At 41.0% G+C, this 18,696-nt stretch overlaps 1 protein-coding gene across 1 annotated transcript in view; it reads left to right on the top strand.

Moving 5' to 3' along the window:
* Positions 1–18,696, top strand: part of LOC120526488 (synaptotagmin-6-like) — a 149,254-nt gene that overhangs the window by 28,796 nt on the left and 101,762 nt on the right. The window contains exons 2-3 of the mRNA XM_039749654.1: positions 6,076–6,433; positions 13,198–13,756. Of these exons, the coding sequence (XP_039605588.1) occupies positions 6,076–6,433; positions 13,198–13,756 (917 nt within the window). The remainder of the gene's footprint in view (positions 1–6,075; positions 6,434–13,197; positions 13,757–18,696) is intronic.

The raw sequence follows: 18,696 nt of genomic DNA, 5'->3' as shown, positions 1-18,696 counted from the left end.
ATGATGTATTCGAAAATGGAACAAACCTTCACAAAACTAATAATGTCATTTCTCAATGTAGTCTCCACCCTTTTCAATGCACTTGTGCCACCTGCCTGGAAGTGCCTGGATTCCCACAGAATAAAAATTTTTGTCTTGTCCTTGTAACCCCTCATGCACCCGAGTTATTGTCGAACACTACAGGAGGTGTACCACAGTCACTAGTGAAGGTTACTGTGACTTGCTGGAGACCAGTGTGAAGCCTGCTATTTGATCCAAGCGGTGGGAACTGCTGCCTCAAGGAGTTCTTTTGCTGCAAGACCATGGATGCCCACACACTGCTAAAAACACCAAGGCTTGTCTGGAGAAACTGAAGTTTGAGGTATTTCCACATCCTCCTTATTCGCCAGATTTGGCACTGTGTCATTTTCACCTTTTTGGACCACTAAAAACATCTGGGTGGTCGTCAGTTCAAGACAGATGACAACATGAAGAAAGCGGCACATGAGTGGATGCAAGGACAAGACAAAACCTTTTATTCTGCTGGGATCCAAGCACTTCCAGGCAGGTGGCGCAACTGCATTGAGAAGGGTGGAGACTACGTTGAGAAATTACATTATCGGTTTTGTGAAGGTTCATTACGTTTTCTGATAAATCCCATTTTCTAACTTTAGCTTGACTCCCCTTTCGTAAAATTCCACCTGTCATGTTTGACTCGACTGATCGACTAGTCTAGCCAAATGTCTTTCTTTAGAGGAAAAGACGATAGTAGAGTTGGTAGATATTCGGGAATCAGATTAGTTTGTAGGATGGCAATCTTTTGTACAAATCAAAGCACTAGTGCTATCATGAATATTGTTTAGGTGGCTGTCTTTAATCATGCTTTTTTGTTAATGCTCTATTTTTATTAATTTTGATAAACTTTCAACTCATTTTTGTGACATTATCACAATGCATTCTTATATATGTTCTGAGTAGCAGTCACCATCATTCTATGCTTGCTTTTCATGTTGGTGGCCATCATGTTTATTTCAATAGTGCTCATTGGCAGTCGCAGGAAGTCATGAGATGCCTGATATCATCACATCCCACTTTTTTAAGGCCGAGGTGCACAGTGTTATGATTTAGTTTCATTTAAAAATTTTCTGGGGTTGGTCTTTATTCATTTATATGTGTTATTCTTCCCTTTGTGGGGATTTGTATAGCTTATCTACATGTACAGCATATTTGTTTTGTATGAGTGCTGCCTTTTTGTCTGTTTGCCATTCATGGATGCCTGGGAGGTGTGTGACACATGATGTCACTGTCATAACGGCATAAAGGTCAGTTCCATGCACTTCCTGGATGTCCGAGATTGTGGATGCAAACCAGAATTTCATTGTTCTCCTTAGTGATTTAGTGTTTGTGGCTCCCAATCTTTTCTATAGAATTTTGAGTACAATTTTGTGTTTTGGCTTCAATCATCACAATTTACAGAAATTTGCATTGTCATGAAGTGAGGTCCATGGCAGCTGTAGTTTTAGAAAAAACGTGTGGTCAAGCTTGGGAGGACAAGGTGCAGGTTTATAGAAGTATATAGCAGTATATATCAATTTCTTCAATGGCCCTCTAGAGTGTGTCATCAAGCACACATGCCCATCAACATTTACAAGGTGAATCCGAACACAATAGAGGAAAAGAGAAAAATAACGACTTGGAAAAGAAACACTAAGGCAAAGCAGAAGAAGGAGCGTGGTCGAGCCCCTGCAAGGGAGCGAATGTAATGGGGCTCCAAGGGGTGATCCCATTGAACAATTGTGTCCATGTGGAAACATGAGGACAAGCCTTCTAGGGATTCTAGAAGTGCTAATGGAGCATATGGAGAGATAGACGTTTGGCTAGGTGCGGGCAGGCAGGACAGTCGGAAGAAGGTGACCGCAGCTACCAGTGTTGTCTCCATCTGGGAGGACCCACTGGCATGACAGAGAGAGAGAGATAAGTGCCCATCCTGCTACCTTGGATTTAAAAGTGTTTATTGTACATTGTTTTTTGTGCTCCGATTTTAATTGGATTATTTATTTCTTAATTAGCATCTTCATTGCATTTTCATTATTGTGAAATTGATTTAGTAAACTTGCACTATGCACTTCTGGAAAATGAGAATATTGTTGTTGTCTCTCACTCGCCGCTGTGTCCATCTTGGTTTCGAACTACCAGGGGTTCCATGAGGACAGTTTACTGTCGGGTACGTCACCCACACATTGACTCCTGACACACATAATGAACACTGGCTTGTTTTCTTGATATCTTTTTATCTTCTGTTCCCTTATTTCTCAAATGTACCACACTTCTACTATTGGCAGAATATACCATCAAAAAGTGAGATTTTCTGTAAATAAAATCAACCTTTAAAGTGTTAAGGACGAATGGCAAAAACTAGCTGAATGTACAAATAGCAGGGTCTATACCCCAAACTGGCAGACAATTAAAGACCAGAACAAAAGGGCAAATCGATCTTGAACTTAGTAAGCTTGCCTAGGTTAAACTAAAACCTAAAACCAAAGAAACATTTCTTTAATATCCAGTTTTAGATCTCCAGTCTTTTTTTGGAGAAACAAAGTGCAGACAACTTTTGAGCAGATGGCATACTCTTTTATAGATGGTTGCTACCACCATGTGACCAAACCTTATACTATCATCAGCATTCAAGTGGTGCTTGGGAAGCATCTAGTGGGGGTTAGAGTTTGGTGGGATATTGAGAGTGTGGAGAGGGGGTGTTGGTGTTTTGTCTCACAGAGGCAGCAGTGGGTCAGGACATGTAGTGGTTACTGAGATGATTCAAAGGTGATTCATTGTAAGTTCATTTAAAATTTCTGCAAATCATAACTATAATAGTCAGTCAGTCATCGTCCAACCCGCTATATCCTAACTACAGGGTCACTGGGGTCTACTGGAGCCAATCCCAGCCAGTACAGGGCATAAGCCAGGAACAAATCCCCAGGCAGGGAGCCAGCCCAGTGCAGGGCACACACACACACCCACATCCACACACCAGGGACAATTTAGGATCGCCAGTGCACCTAACCTGCATGTCTTTGGACTGTGGGAGGAAACCCATGCAGACACGGGGAGAACATGCAAACTCCACACAGGGAGGACCCAGGAAGCCAACCCAGGTCTCCTTACTGTGAGTTGCCACCTTGCCACCCCATAACTATAATAATATTTATACATTACATTTGTATTCCGCTTTTCAAGGTATTCAAAGCACTTTATATAGTGAGTGGGGAGCCACTTCAACCTCCACTAATGTGCAGCATCCACCTGAATGATATGACAGAAGCCATTTTACACCAGTACGTTCACCGCACATTAGCATTAGATTAGACAGTTAACCAATCAGAGAACATGAGATAATTAGGGGGCCAGAGCGACCAAGCAGTAGTGACCAAGCAATTTAGGCAGAACATCAGAATACACCTTTTTCCAAGGATGCACGGGGATCTTTAATGACCAAAGAGAGTCAGGAACTCGGTTTTACTTCTCATCTGAAAGATGATGCAGTGTTGGCCCCAAAGTCTAAAATTAGATCTGATTCATCATAAAATATATTTGAATAAATGTATATCAACAACAAACAGTTAAAGTTACAAATTACTTTTACTCACTCCAACATAGTTCCTCAGTCTTTCTCTGTCTATCATCTTCTGAGAAAAAGCGACTCGGCATGCGCTAACAAAACAACCGTACTTCATTTTGTTTCATCATGACTTGGCTATAACACATATTTTGCCTTTTTTCCACATTTCCTTGACACTTTCCTTGTCATGCATGCAAATGACATACCACAAAAAGTAGTAAATGATGACAGCTGATTGGTCTTGCGACCTTGCAATGCTTAATGTGCAGGTGTAAACTGGCAATGGCTGTTTAAAAAATGTAAGGCATTGCTCTGATCAAAAATACGGTGTCATCAGCTCATCTCATGTGCGCACACAAGTACAACATGCACCACCATGCCACCACCTTCTTTGTTCACTGGTTACGTAAAATATAACCTCATACAATATTGTAACGGCACTTATAAGATGCATCAGTCTAGGAATGAGTCCCCATTAGTGTCACACAAATGATCAGCTTCAGAGCCAGCTGCAGAGGAGCCAAGAAAAAACAGCAAGCCTGTCAAAGTGACAAAAAAATGAAGAGCGTTTCTTTAAAGGATAACAGGCTACCTAATACAGCAACATAAAGAGCGAGAGAGCATAGGCACTTGGCTCCAGCAAACATTGCAGTGGCATGGAGTCACAATATAACCAAGAGAACAATGTTTTTTGGAACTATAATAAATATAATATGGCTTGAGATGACCAAGTGAAGTAATGAAATTGTTGTACAAAGTAGCAGAGATTACAAAACTACGTGCCACCTTCAAATTTCAAACATTGTGTGTGCCAGGCTGATTAAGCTGCCCCCATCAGCCACATAAACTCCTGCTGCCTGATGAGAGGAATAGTTTTATTGTTGGCACTGCTACAAGGATGCAGATGAGATGAAAAAAGATGGAGAGTAAGAGATTTCATATATGTTGTGAACCGCCAGAGGATGTACAGCATGCCCAACCCCAACAGAGACAGACTGAGACACAAGTTCAACACAACATACGTTTTATTCTTCAGAAGGAAAGTGTTTTCTGTTGTTCCCCACATCACGGCACAGTACAAAAGCACCAAACACAACAGCCTTTCTTTCTTTCTTTCTTTCTTTCTTTCTTTCTTTCTTTCTTTCTTTCTCTCTCTCTCTCTGTCCCTTCCTCGTCTCCACTCCTCCTCGCAAACTTTGTCCTCTACCTCCTGACTCTGGCTTTCCGACTAGTGGTGAGGTGGCTCCTTTTATAGTGCGCCCGGAAGTGTTCCAGGTGTTTCCTGACCTTCTTCAGATATGGCAGAGGCGGTGCCACAAAGGACTCAGATGTACCTGCAGCAACCGCTGAGGGTGCCCACAGACCCCAACAGGCCTGCTACAAACTACAACTTCCAGCATGCCCTGCAGGGATCCGTGGTGCTGTAGCAACTCAGGGGGGGCTGCCCTCTAGCATCTTGGAAAAGAAAATGTGCCAAATATGGTCTCTCCCTCTGTCCTCCACCCAGCTGGCATCCTGGCCTTCCGTCACAATGTCAAACACCATTCTACCTGGCTCAATGGCACAAATAGCAAGGTTTCTCAATAATTTTCACAAAGTCAAACAAATTGGTTTATCACCAATATTAGGTTAAAGTAGACCAGGACTGGGGTAAGCGCTGTTCTGTAGTCTATGACATGGTGTCACAGAAACCCATTCAAAATAGTGCATGACAGAATAAATAAACAAGAATAAAACAGAAACACAAAACATGACTGTATTTAACTGAATGGTGGTAGATATTTGAATCATGAACGTCATTCACATCCATTGTAATGCTCCTGCTCCCCTCTCTTTTGGGTGTTACTATCATCACTTCTCGCTTCGACATGAGAATGACAGGCAGCATTAACACTCCTGAATTAGCTTGGCCATTCTGCCCCATTTCCTCCTCCTTTCTCTTACTTGTATACACACAACCCTGCACACAACCACAAACATACTTCATTTACCCTCATACAACCCATCTAGGTCATTTACTCATGTGGTGTGTGCACTGACGCTTCACCTCTTATCTGTAATTGACAGTATGGAGGTCAACAGGATGTCCAGGTACTCTTTAGACAGTTTTCTCCTGCTTAATGTTTTATTATGCTTGTCACAGACTATGGTAGCTGATGCCACTTTTGAGTGGACTGATGTTTATTAACACAAAGCATGCATCACATTTATTTCTCTTTCCCTTTTCTATTCTAACACTGTTTTACCCTTGCTCTTCTTATTATTTTTACTTATTATTTAACTGACTCCTTTCTCCAAGGTGACTTCCAACATCTGAGGTTCAATTGGTTACATTTCTTTCGCTTATTTCCAAATGGAGTACAGGCAGGTGAAATGACTTGCTAGTGGTCACACAGAGTCAGGATCTTTGGATATTAACTCACAATCTAGCCACTTTTGATTTACCCTTCTTCTTCTTTATTTGTCTTTCCCCACAGAACTTTCAACCAGCCTCCTTGCTGTCGTTGTTACCACGTGTGGCATTGCCCTGGTGGCAGTCTTTCTCTTTCTCCTTTGGAAGCTGTGCTGGGTACCCTGGAGGAGCAAGGCCCTGTCCTTAAGTGTTGCTGCCCTCTCCCTGCCCTACGCTGCCCCATCTGCAGGAGAACAAGAGAAGGAGAAGATGGCAGCAGACAAGCTTAAAGAGCCGGGGGCCATGAGCATCCTGGAAGCGGCGGTGAAAATCAGCCACACTTCTCCAGATATTCCTGCTGAAGTTCAGCTCTCGATGAGGGAACACATTCTGAGACGCGCTCGCATGCAGAGGCAGTCAACAGAGCCTGCATCTTCCACCAGGTCAGAACCTCCTGCTACGGGTTAGAGCAGGGAAAAAGGGAATGAACCATTCAGAGTCTGTGTGTGGGGGTTTCTTTATAGTTTTATTCCTCATGAACATAAACCCTCTACTAGAGCAGGTTCACTGGGCACCTTGGGGACCCTCCATTATCAATCACACCGGAATCATAAGGGGGATCAGTAACTCCAAGATTCTTCATTCTAGCTGTGGTAGCTGGTGGGGCTTTGGTGTGGTAACCAGATGGTTTCAGTGCCATCATTTAGATTCACAGGACAGAATAAAACAAAGGCAGACAGTGAAGTGTTTCTGATTGAGTTGGTGTGAGCCTGCACTGGTAGGCTGGAAGCAGGCATTGGTGATGGAGAACTAGGGGAATGTTGTTTGACAGACTTAGAGAATTAGACCTGTTTTGTCTTAAGCAGAGGAAACTGCATGGGGAACTAATCCAGGTCTTCAAAATCCTCAAAAGCGTTGATAAAATGGATCAAGCAGAATTCTTCTAACTTAAGGGTGATTTACATACTCAAGGACACCAGTGGAAATTAAAGAAATGTGCATTTAGGACTGATGCTACGAAATATTTCTTTACACAAAGAGTTGTGAGACTCTAGAATAAACCAAAGAGACAGGGAATTGACTGTAAGAAGAGTCTGGATGAGATATTGGGGCAGCTTAGATATCAGCAATCAAACAAGCTTGTTGGACTGAATGGTCTCCTCTTGTTTGTGAAATTTCTTAAATTCTGGCAGGCACTTTGAAGCTGGGGGCTTGAATTTTCCACATCTTTTTTTGTGGCACCTTTTAAGGTGTTTTTTGTATTGTATTCCCACCGCTCTTTTGTCCTTCACATGGACTGCTTACCTCGGATGACATATTTCCCTTCCGGTTTCACTCATAGCTTAGCCAAGATATGTTTACTTCCCATGCAGATTAGCTGTCAAGTGTAACCCATAAGGAAAAGCAGATTATATTTTAAAGAGGAAAAAGACATTTTAGAAAGAGGACTTTCTTTCAGTTAAATCAGCCCTAAGTGAAATGCATGCTAGGAGATGATGGGGGGAGAGCCGTTTCTCAATCTCTCAGTGCTCTCTGGCAAAACCTATTAACTTCTGGCCCCTCTTTTATTTTAGAAGATTTGTAATTTCAGCCACTACATCAACCCCTTGTTTGCTTAACTTTTTCCAGCCTTATTCATCTTTGCAAAGCGCCAGTTTTGAGGATAATCATATTCTTCTTGATCTGCTGCCAGGAGACAAAAAAAAAGTACAAGAGATGGGAAATGTTTTTATTTGTTGTTCTGGGAGTGTGAAATTGAGAAATGCAAATCCGCTTCATAAGCGCCGTTAAAAGGAGGCTTCGGAGGCCTGAAATCCCACTCTTGTTATGTTTTGCTGTCTCCGCTTTCTCTCAATTCACAGAGTCAGCAGAAAGACAGATGTGCTGGGGTTTGATGTGAGGCTGGGGGGTGTCGGGGGGAGGCAGGGTGGTGCCCTCTCTGGGAGTCTTCAATCCATGGCAACTGCTCTCCATTTGACTGCAAGACATGGAGGCACTTAAGCCACTTTAAAGTGGCACACAAGAGGATTTGGGCAATGCCCATCTCACAGTCTACATTCCATCTCACATTCCATACCTTATCTTATTCCGTATTATCGCTTCACACGTCAGGACTATAAACTGGGTGTTAATTCTCATTTTGCTTCTCATCATTTCTCTTTAATTATGTGTCTCAAATCAACAATCTTAATTCCGTATCTCTCATTACGTGTTTTTATTTTCCACATCTCATTTTCTTTTCTTGTATCCCATTTTCCTTCTCCTGACGCTGTATCTCTCACATTCTCCTTAAAAAGATCTACATGCTGAATATATTATATGTTCAGCATGTGTCATTCTGTATTTCATATTTTTTGTCTCTCACTCTGCGTTTCTTAGTTTTGCCAATTGCTGGCTCCACTCCTGAGCAAACTCCAAGCCCAAATAACAACCACTCCACTCCAGATTTCCAACAAAAAATATTTATTGAGATAAATCAAGTTTACAAGTAAGGGTTGTCACAAGAACTGACAGAGTTCACTAACGGTTGGGGCAGCCACTCTTATATTATATCCTGACTGCAAAATCAGAAGAAATTGTGTACAGATGTGTACAGATCAGAGTTCTAAACAGAACTGACTGGATAGAGGAAAAATAGCAGCTTTAAAGGCCAGTACAGGAAGTGACGTCATCCAAAGGGCCGGAACCAGAAATGACGTCATCAAAGGGGCCAGAACCAGAAGGGTCTTCATCCATGGGCTCGAGACCGGAAGTGATGTCATCAAATGCCCAGAAACTGGAAGTGACATCATTAAGGCTGTAACTGTAAGTGATGTCATCAGGGCCAGGCAAAATTACCCATGAACGGTCTGCAGTAAAATGAGAAAAAGAGTCAGCACACTCCGCCACCCATGTAATTGCTCTCATTCAGGCCTTGTAGCTGCCTTCCATGCGTACGTGTGTGACAGTGTATATTGGAAGTACTGACACAAATGATTAACACAAAAATAAAATAATAAGTGCTATTCCCCCACCCTGTGTATTGACTTGAGAGAGACAGTAAGAAGAAATGTGTAACTGAAAGAAACAAAACTGTGAGTCAAACCAAAATTTACAAGTCAGGAAAGAGAGCAAGAAATTCATTAGCAGGAAATCAATAAATAAAAGTTTTGAAAAAATTGAAAATGGAAGTTTTAATCCACACCAATTTGGATAGGAAATAACTGCTTTAAACTCCTTCACACATTTGACGCCCAGCATCGAGACCCTTGTTTCCACACTCCTGGAAATCAGGACCTGCATCCTGATAACAGGGCCACAAAGTAGCAATGCTCGCAGAAATTAAAGATGGCATCACTGCAAGATGTTAAAGACTATTGAACTTGCTCATTTAATGCAAAAATCAACCTCAAGTTCCAAAATCCCTGAGCACACATAAAGAGTGAATCAAGTGATGCAGGATGAGCTGCAAAAAAATTATAAAACCAACTGATTATAACACATTGGCTGTTTCATTACACAGCAGTGCCATATCTAACAATTATGTGCTTCCTAAGTGGCACAAGCTTCTACCATTATTCTGACCTTCTTCTTTCTCCATTCTGCCAAGTGAGCACTTTTGGAGTATAGCTCATGCCATATCTGCATCTTTGAAAACAGAAGCTCGTACTAAATCCTGAGGTCACCCCCTGCAGTCCCCCCACTGCAGTTTGTGATTTCCTTTCCAGCAGGATTTCCTGCCTAAACTACATCCCCTAGGCCCTCCTGTGGTGGGCTGAGATTTAACTACTTTGCTCTGCTACCCTTTGCTTAACATGCAAACCAACACTATCCTCCTACTTGTTATAACTCCACAACACAAAAATAATCAAAAAGAGTGAGCAGGCCTCAATATAAACAACAGCCAGACCAGACTCCACTACATCTGGGTGTCAGACGTGGCCTCATCTTAGGCAGCCTAGCTCCAAACTCATATGGCAGGCTTTCTTCCCTTCACAGGCCCAAAACCGGGCTGCAAATGTCCTTTACGGGAGAAAATTAATGTAAAGCCAGGGCTTAAATGACCAAAGTAAACTGATGTTTGTATTGATATGAAATAAATAATTAATTCATATGTTTAAGGCTTTTCTAACTCAGGGTTAGTTTTCTAGAATCAGTTTCTCATTCTGATTCTTTATTTTGATGTTTAAAATTTCCCCTTGTATTTTCAACGTCAGTTTGTTTTTATCATGCATCACTATGTCAAGGTTAGAGCATCACCAAATGTCATAATAATCCTAATTTCAAGATTGTACGTTGGAAACAAAATCGGCATGACTGCCCAAAACCATGGCCTGGGAGTACTTCCTGGTAAGACCTGATCGCGACATAGCAGGCTTGCTAGCCTCCTCAGTGCCCCCTGGTGGCACACACACAACCCAACAAGGCTGAGCTATGGAACTACAGCTCCTAATGTGCCAGTGGAGATCCATAGTAATGCCGTACGCAAGGGAGGCTGCCATCTAGCACCTTATGGAAGGCAATGCCCTACGCAAGCTGCCTTCCCCTGTACTTACATTCCAGCATCCCAGCTGAGAAAGTATTCTGCTATAGCTCTGGCCAGTATTACAGTTCCAGCCTGGCACCTCTCACAATATATATATATATATATATATATATATATATATATATATATATATATATATATATATATATATATATATATATATATATAACAAAGGAAATTCTAAATCAGCACAGCCAGTCTGAAATTCAAAGACGCAATTCAGAAAAGGAAAAGAAAAATCCATAATACCAGAAAATCCAAATAGTACTTACAATAATAATACTCACAAAACACTCAATGACTCTCAGAATTTCCTCAGTTAGAATAAATAGGCTGAGGAAGGTTGTTTACCAAGGTGGGTTTAACCCTTTGAACCTAATGCACTAATGTGTCATTGTTTAAAATTCTGCTTTTTACCAATAGTATTTCTCTTTCTGTGTCTCACATGAGATTTATTTTCACATTCAATATATTTTTTTTCAACATGTTTTATCATCTGTCTTACATTCCTTCCCTATGTTATTTATGTCTCATTCTGTATTACTTACATCGCTGTGTTTCACTTTCTTTACTCGTTCTTTCATATCCCATGTTCTGAATCATAATCTGTGTTTCTCGTTGTGGATCTCTTGTTCTTTTTGCAATATTCACTTTTTCCTGATTCTTCATCCTAAATTAACACATTTGTCTTTTCAAATCGCTGATTTTTTGTGTCAGTGAGGAACACTGAATGTATCTCAGATGTGGCATCTTTCAGTCATCAATTCTTGGTCATATTAATTGTTTCTGACAGACATTAACTGTTCCTATTTTTTGTCTCTTATTCTTTCTTTTTTTTATCTTTTATTGAATTTATTAAAAGCATGTAACATTCCGTACAATCAAGTCAAACTTAACAAAACTAAATTCAATTTAACTCCCTCCTACCCTGAGCAGTAAAGAGAAAAAGAAGTCACTCTCCCTAATATAAATGCTTATTCTAAAATGGTGTTGATTAGATCCTGCCAGGTTTTAAAAAAGCTTTGAACAAATCCTCTAAGTGTGAAGTTTTTTCCAGTTTCAAATAGCATATAACATCAGATACTCACTGTCTTAAAATAGGAGAGTTAGGATTCTTCCAGTTGAGTAAGACGAGTCTGCGTGCCAATAGTGTAGTAAAGGCAATTACAGTTCGTTTGTTCTTCTCCACTTTAAGCAAACCTGGGAGTCCACCAGACACAGTTGTTAGTGGATCAGGAGGGATTGTGACACCAAGGCTGTCTGATAGGCATTTAAAAATTCTTGTCCAGAGTGATGTTAATTTGGTGCAGGCCCAAAGCATGTGACCCAGTGAAACTGGAGCTCAATTGCAACATTCGCAGGTTTGATCTTATTCTGTATTTCTAATTGCAATCACAAATGAAGCAATAGGACACAACAGGGAGGCTTGGTGACCACCATTGTAACCCTTTTTGATTAATTGAATGACAAGGAAAGCAAAAACATCAGGACAATACACATCTGGTCTGCACACTCTTCTTTATAGCAGATCTGGTGAAGGAGCTCTGTCCTCTACTCTTGTTTGACAACAACCACCCACTTCCTGGTTGATGTCTTCTTAAATAGCCATTAAAGAAAGTGACTTCAGAGGTCCTCCTGTAATTCTTCCTCCACTCTATGGGTGAAAAGAGGAAAGGAGTCAGCAGCCTTTTCATTCATCCTACTTTTGGGTTCTGCTGGTCTTACCTTTAAAAGCTCTCCTTATTGGACGCATGTCTGACAAGATGCAGGTGAATAAAATACTGGAAAGTAGGCTCAATTTAATGCAGTTTTTGAAATGTAGTATGTATATAAACAAATATACTGTAGACGAATGCAATTAAACAGTATTATTTTCTTTAAATTTTCCATTAAACCATAGTATTAAAGTCATGTTAAACACCAAAAAAGTACGGTGAGTAGTTCTCTTTTTTAGAAATGAAACAAAATGTTCTCCATTCTGAATTGATCATACTGTGCTACATCATTTGCTTTTCTGTCTCATTCTGTATTTCTACTCTGTATAGTAAACAAGTTTTATTTTGTTTCTTTTGAATTTCATATTCTGTTTCTCATGTCATTAGTATGTGTTTCTTATTATTCCATATTTCTCATTCAGTATGCTGAATTCTTTCACGCACATTTTCATTTTTTTGGTTTTGTTTCGTATATCAGGCTGTCACTGATTTGTTGTCTCTGTATTCCATAATTTGTATATACTGTACAGTACTCTTTGTTTTTCTGTTTCTCATGTTCTACTTTAATCACTTCATTGCATTTATTGTCAATGCTGTATTTTTACTCATTTAGTGTCTGTAATTATGGATTTGACTATAGTTATTTTTTAGGTGCAGGATTGCTAAATTACATGTTATAAATATGGTGCAGCTTCATGGTTCCTAATGTCATACTTTAAATTGAACATATGCACAATATGGACTGTCTTGCAGAAACTCTCTCTGCTCTGTTGAGCAGTAAACATCATTATGATCCACTAAGAATGTCACTGGATGAATGTAATATTTTTCATTCTTTCATAATCGTATTATAATTAGTAGGTATGGTGTGTCATACATCCATGTGTCATTGATCGATTCTTTATGATGTGACATTTCCTGCTTTCTGATCAGGTGGGCTAGTGAGGATTTCTCCCTTTTCCCGCAGGCACAGCTCTTTCAAGAGACACCTGCCTAGGCAGATGCATGTATCCAGCCTGGATTATGGCTCAGACATCCTATACGTCGACGAGCAGCCCACCAGCATCGGTCGAATTAAGCCGGAGTTGTACAAGCAGAAGTCAGTAGAGTTGGACGAGTCAGCAAAGGACAGTGGGAAGACATGCGGCAAAATTAATTTTTCTCTCAAGTACGACTACGAGAATGAAATGCTCAATGTCCGCATCCTCAAGGCTTTAGACTTGCCTGCTAAGGACTTCTGTGGTAGCTCGGACCCCTACGTAAAGATCTACCTGCTGCCTGACCGCAAGCGGAAGTTCCAAACGCGGGTGCACCGCAAAACCCTGAATCCCACCTTTGATGAGTCCTTCCAGTTTCCTGTGCCCTACGATGAGCTTGTCAACCGTAAACTACACCTCAGCGTCTTCGACTTTGATCGCTTCTCTCGGCACGATATGATCGGTGAAGTCATCCTGGACAATCTCTTTGAAGCCTCAGACCTCTCCAGGGAGACATCTATTTGGAAGGATATCCAGTATGCCACCACGGTAAGTTGACAGGAGTGGATGTGAGGAGGTGCATCCTCTTTTTGTGTGTGCATGTTCATGCGTGTGTGAGGTGCACAAATATTACGACATACTGTGTGTATTTTATTCTGCAAAGAGCAGGTGGTAGGAGCAATGAGGAACACCCTTTGGACTACGTTTTGTTGGGTTTTTTTTACCCTAAACATTAGGCTGTACATTCATTCTGAATAGACACAGTAAGTGCACCCAGTTGACTCTGGGATGAACAGGAAGTCGTAGGCAGTTTCTCTTAAGACATGGCCTCGATGCAACTTATGTAAGAACCCCATTGATTTTTGTGACATTTTATTGGCTTTAATAATGCAGCAGCATTGCAAAACTGAATTAGACCACTCACTCTCTTTTTTAATATTGTCTAATTTGGTTGCAGATGTGCTTTCTGAAAGGTCATGAAGCTCTGTCTTTAACCCTCAATTCTCTGTTAAAAGCCAGCTGGATGCATAGAGTGCCATAGCAACCAGGGGCATGTAATGTCAAGGTGCTGTGAGTGAGGGGTTTGTTTATTTGTCAACTCGCAGAGGCCTACTGATCTGACCTCTGAACCACCTCCTCAAGTTCTGCATCCTCACTTGCACTGTCACCCAGTGATTTCCTCAAATCAAAAGTCTAGATCTCTCCCTAATGAGAACATGGATGCTCTCATCCACTAGTCCTGTCTCCGTTGTTACACATATTCGTGTCTTGATGGTGTGCTGACCTAATTACAGGACTGTTTGTTGCCAGGCTGACAGACACCCACTCCTAATCTCGACGGGAGGATTAATAACCTTCCCTGCTTAGAATGAGGACCTCATCATTAAATGAAGCAACATGTCTGTCTTTGTTTTTCGCTCTTTTTCTTGAAGTCCAGGATGCCTGTTTCTTTTTATAGCAGGCATCTGTTTGGTCTAAGAGTTTCATGAAAACGCCTCTGCACTTATGAAACTGTCTCTGTGCAACCTGGGCCAATGAAAGTAAATATGATCTGATATTAAATTGTAAATGCCAAATCCAGTCTGCTTCTTCATTTTTGTGCACAGATTAGTGAGCCAACTGGATAAGGTTCAATTTTATTTGCAGCAGGTATGAAAGATTTCAATTAAGACATCAAAAAGCGGAACATCATATGCTTATTTTTCTTATTTGTGATGTAAATTTTCATTTCTCAAATATTCCAATCATGATCATTAGGAGATTGAAGTCTTCACTTGAGTCTGTAGGGTTTAGAAAAAGGCTAGTAGTCTTCTGCATTACTGAGTGACAATCTAGTGTTTGTGTCTCAGTGGTATCTGTTTTGGAAATATTCTCCTTTGAGTGGTGTCAGCAGTGGGATAAATTTAACATACTAGTAAAACAATGTGGAGTACATATATATAAATATATGTGTGTGTGTGTGTGTGTGTATTAATTGTGTGCATTGAAAAGCCAAAATTTTTGTGTTTATCTGTAGACATCTCCACCTATGGATTGAGTTTAACACATTCAATATGACATATTGGAAGCCCCAGGGAATAAAAGTATGTTGAGAGTGAGAAAGTTTGCAAAATTATTTGGTTTTGTTGTAGGTATGCAAACAGCAATTAACATCAACAAAGATGCTATACTAAAGAGTTATTTATCTTCCTTTACTTCACTAAACCTTCATTCGGCTGCTCCCGTTAGGGGTCGCCATAGTGTATCATCTTTTTCCATATCTTCCCATCCTCTGCATTTTGCTCTGTTACACACATCACTTGCATTTTTTCTCTCACCACATCCATATCCTTATACAAAAAATAAGTAAAACAGTTGTAAATACATTTTATGGTTGCAGTGTACAATAGTTTGCTCAAGATTACTGTCATGTGTGCATAGTATGTAGAGCAATAGTACACTGAAATTCTTGCTTACATGTCTCCTCTGAACACAAGAAAAAGGCGAAGAAAAATAAAAAGTATAAATAGCATACAACAAACAAGCACACACACACGACTATATATATTTATATATCTGTAAACAGTATAGGAAGGTAAAAGACACGTTTCAGATGTTTAGCCTTCATGAAGAATATACATACATATATATATATATAGCTTTTGTAGTAACACGATCTGATTGTATGGGTGGTTACCTTCCAGGTAACGCTTGTGGTTGGTCTGCAAGTCGGCAAACTTCGGCCATGGTGCCCTCTTTCAGTTGTGAGAAGTAGATCATAGAATGTTGAATAGTTTTACTGTCAAATAATGCAAAAAGTACACGATAGGTGTTTCACCCTAATTCTGGGGTGGTCAGGTGTACACACTCACTGCACCGAGGTTCGATCCCCGAGAGGGGGTGCAGTGAGTGTGTACGCCTGACGAGACCAGAATTAGGCAGACTGGATTATGAGGCTTGCAGACCAACCACAAGCGTTACCTGGTAGGTAACCACCCACATAATCAGATTGTGATTCAGACTACGAATGCCAGGAATGTAATTACCCCGATCTACATGCTGTCAAATAAAGGAACCACATGCCATGGCACAACATAAAGAGGCTTTGCCTCTTATGCTGACGTCCGAGGTTCGAGCCCCGAGAGGGGGTGCAGTGAGTGTTTACACCTGACGAGCCCAGAATTAGGGAGAAACACATGTCGTGTACTCTTTGCATTATTTGACAGTAAAACTATTCAACCATATATATACTGTATATATATTGTCAAAGACAAATAAAAAAGGAGCCACAAAAAAGGTTTGGGGCAGCCACCTGTATATTGTTCCTGGCTGCAAAATGGATAGTTTGATGTACAGATGTGAACAGGTTAGAGTCCAAAACAGAACTGAAATGCTAAGGTAAAGATGGCAGTTTTAAGGGCAATCAGAGGAAGCGACATCAGTGGTGCTAGAACTGGAAGTGGAATTGTTGGGTCGAGAACAGGAAATGAAGTTGTCAGAAGTGACATCATCAGGGCCAGGCGGAATTTCCCATAAGTGGTCTGCAGTGGAAAAAGAGAAAGGATTAGTACACTTTGCCAGCCCCTGGTTTGGCATGGAATTGCCCTCATTCAGGCCCTTTAGCTGCCTCCCAAGTGCAAGTGTGTGACAATATATATACATATATAGTTACGTATATACCCCACAACTCTACAAACACTAGTCTCGAGTTCAAAACAAGTGCTTTTATTGAACAAGTACCCACAACAGGCTTCTTTTCCATTAGTTCAGCAAATCACAGCACAGCAATACAATTCTTTCTCTTCTTTCTCCTCCACTTCTCCCAGGTGAGTGTTGTCCAGCACCTTTCCCAGTTCAGACTTTCCAGGTAAAGTGGAGGTCTCTCTTTTAATCCAGACCAGGGAGTATTCTGGTGCTCATTCCATTATCTCCTGGCCCCCATGTAACCCAACATAGTAACTCTATGGGGCCACAACTACCATGCTGCCCTATTGATGTCCAAACCAGGGCTCGCCAGAAGGGATGCTGCAGTTCAGTGTATGGGGGAACAATCTGCCCATGGGAAGTAGTCTCCCACGGGTCCCACCAGTCTCTTTTGGCGTTTTTGCCAGATAAAGGAATGGGGTACGTCATGGCCGAGACGCCAGTGCATCCTTTACAATAAATACAGTGGTGTGAAAAACCATTTGCCCCCTTCCTGATTTCTTATTCTTTTGCATGTTTGTCACACAAAATGTTTCTGATCATCAAACACATTTAACCATTAGTCAAATATAACACAAGTAAACACAAAATGCAGTTTTTAAATGATGGTTTTTATTATTTAGGGAGAAAAAAAAATCCAAACCCTGTGTGGCCCTGTGTGAAAAAGTAATTGCCCCCTGAACCTAATAACTGGTTGGGCCACCCTTAGCAGCAATAACTGCAATCAAGCGTTTGCGATAACTTGCAATGAGTCTTTTACAGGGCTCTAGAGGAAATTTTTGCCCACTCATCTTTGCAGAATTGTTGTAATTCAGCTTTATTTGAGGGTTTTCTAGCATGAACCGCCTTTTTAAGGTCATGCCATAGCATCTCAATTGGATTCAGGTCAGGACTTTGACTAGGCCACTCCAAAGTCTTCATTTTGTTTTTCTTCAGCCATTCAAAGGTGGATTTGCTGGTGTGTTTTGGGTCATTGTCCTGCTGCAGCACCCAAGATCGCTTCAGCTTGAGTTGACGAACAGATGGCTGGATATTCTCCTTCAGGATTTTTTGGTAGACAGTAGAATTCATGGTTCCATCTATCACAGCAAGTCTTCCAGGTCCTGAAGCAGCAAAACAACCCCAGACCATCACACTACCACTACCATATTTTACTGTTGGTATGATGTTCTTTTTCTGAAATGCTGTGTTCCTTTTACGCCAGATGTAACGGGACATTTGCCTTCCAAAAAGTTCAAATTTTGTCTCATTAGTCCACAAGATATTTTCCCAAAAGTCTTGGCAATCATTGAGATGTTTCTTAGCAAAATTGAGACGAGCCCTAATGTTCTTTTTGCTTAACAGTGGTTTGCGTCTTGGAAATCTGCCATGCAGGCTGTTTTTGCCCAGTCTCTTTCTTATGGTGGAGTCGTGAACACTGACCTTAATTGAGGCAAGTAAGGCCTGCAGTTCTTTAGGCGTTGTCCTGGGGTTTTTTGTGACCTCTCGGATGAGTCGTCTCTGCGCTCTTGGGGTAATTTTGGTCGGCCGGCCACTCCTGGGAAGGTTCACCACTGTTCCATGTTTTTGCCATTTGTGGATAATGGCTCTCACTGTGGTTCGCTGGAGTACCAAAGCTTTAGAAATGGCTTTATAACCTTTACCAGACTGATAGATCTCAATTACTTCTGTTCTCATTTGTTCCTGAATTTCTTTGGATCTTGGCATGATGTCTAGCTTTTGAGGTGCTTTTGGTCTACTTCTCTGTGTCAGGCAGCTCCTATTGAAGTGATTTCTTGATTGAAACAGGTGTGGCAGTAATCAGG

The sequence above is a fragment of the Polypterus senegalus genome, chromosome 3 (assembly GCF_016835505.1).
Source record: "Polypterus senegalus isolate Bchr_013 chromosome 3, ASM1683550v1, whole genome shotgun sequence".
Lineage (NCBI taxonomy): Eukaryota > Metazoa > Chordata > Cladistia > Polypteriformes > Polypteridae > Polypterus > Polypterus senegalus.
The sequence above is the reverse complement of the archived record's forward strand: the minus strand, read 5'-3'. Positions and strand labels throughout refer to the sequence as shown.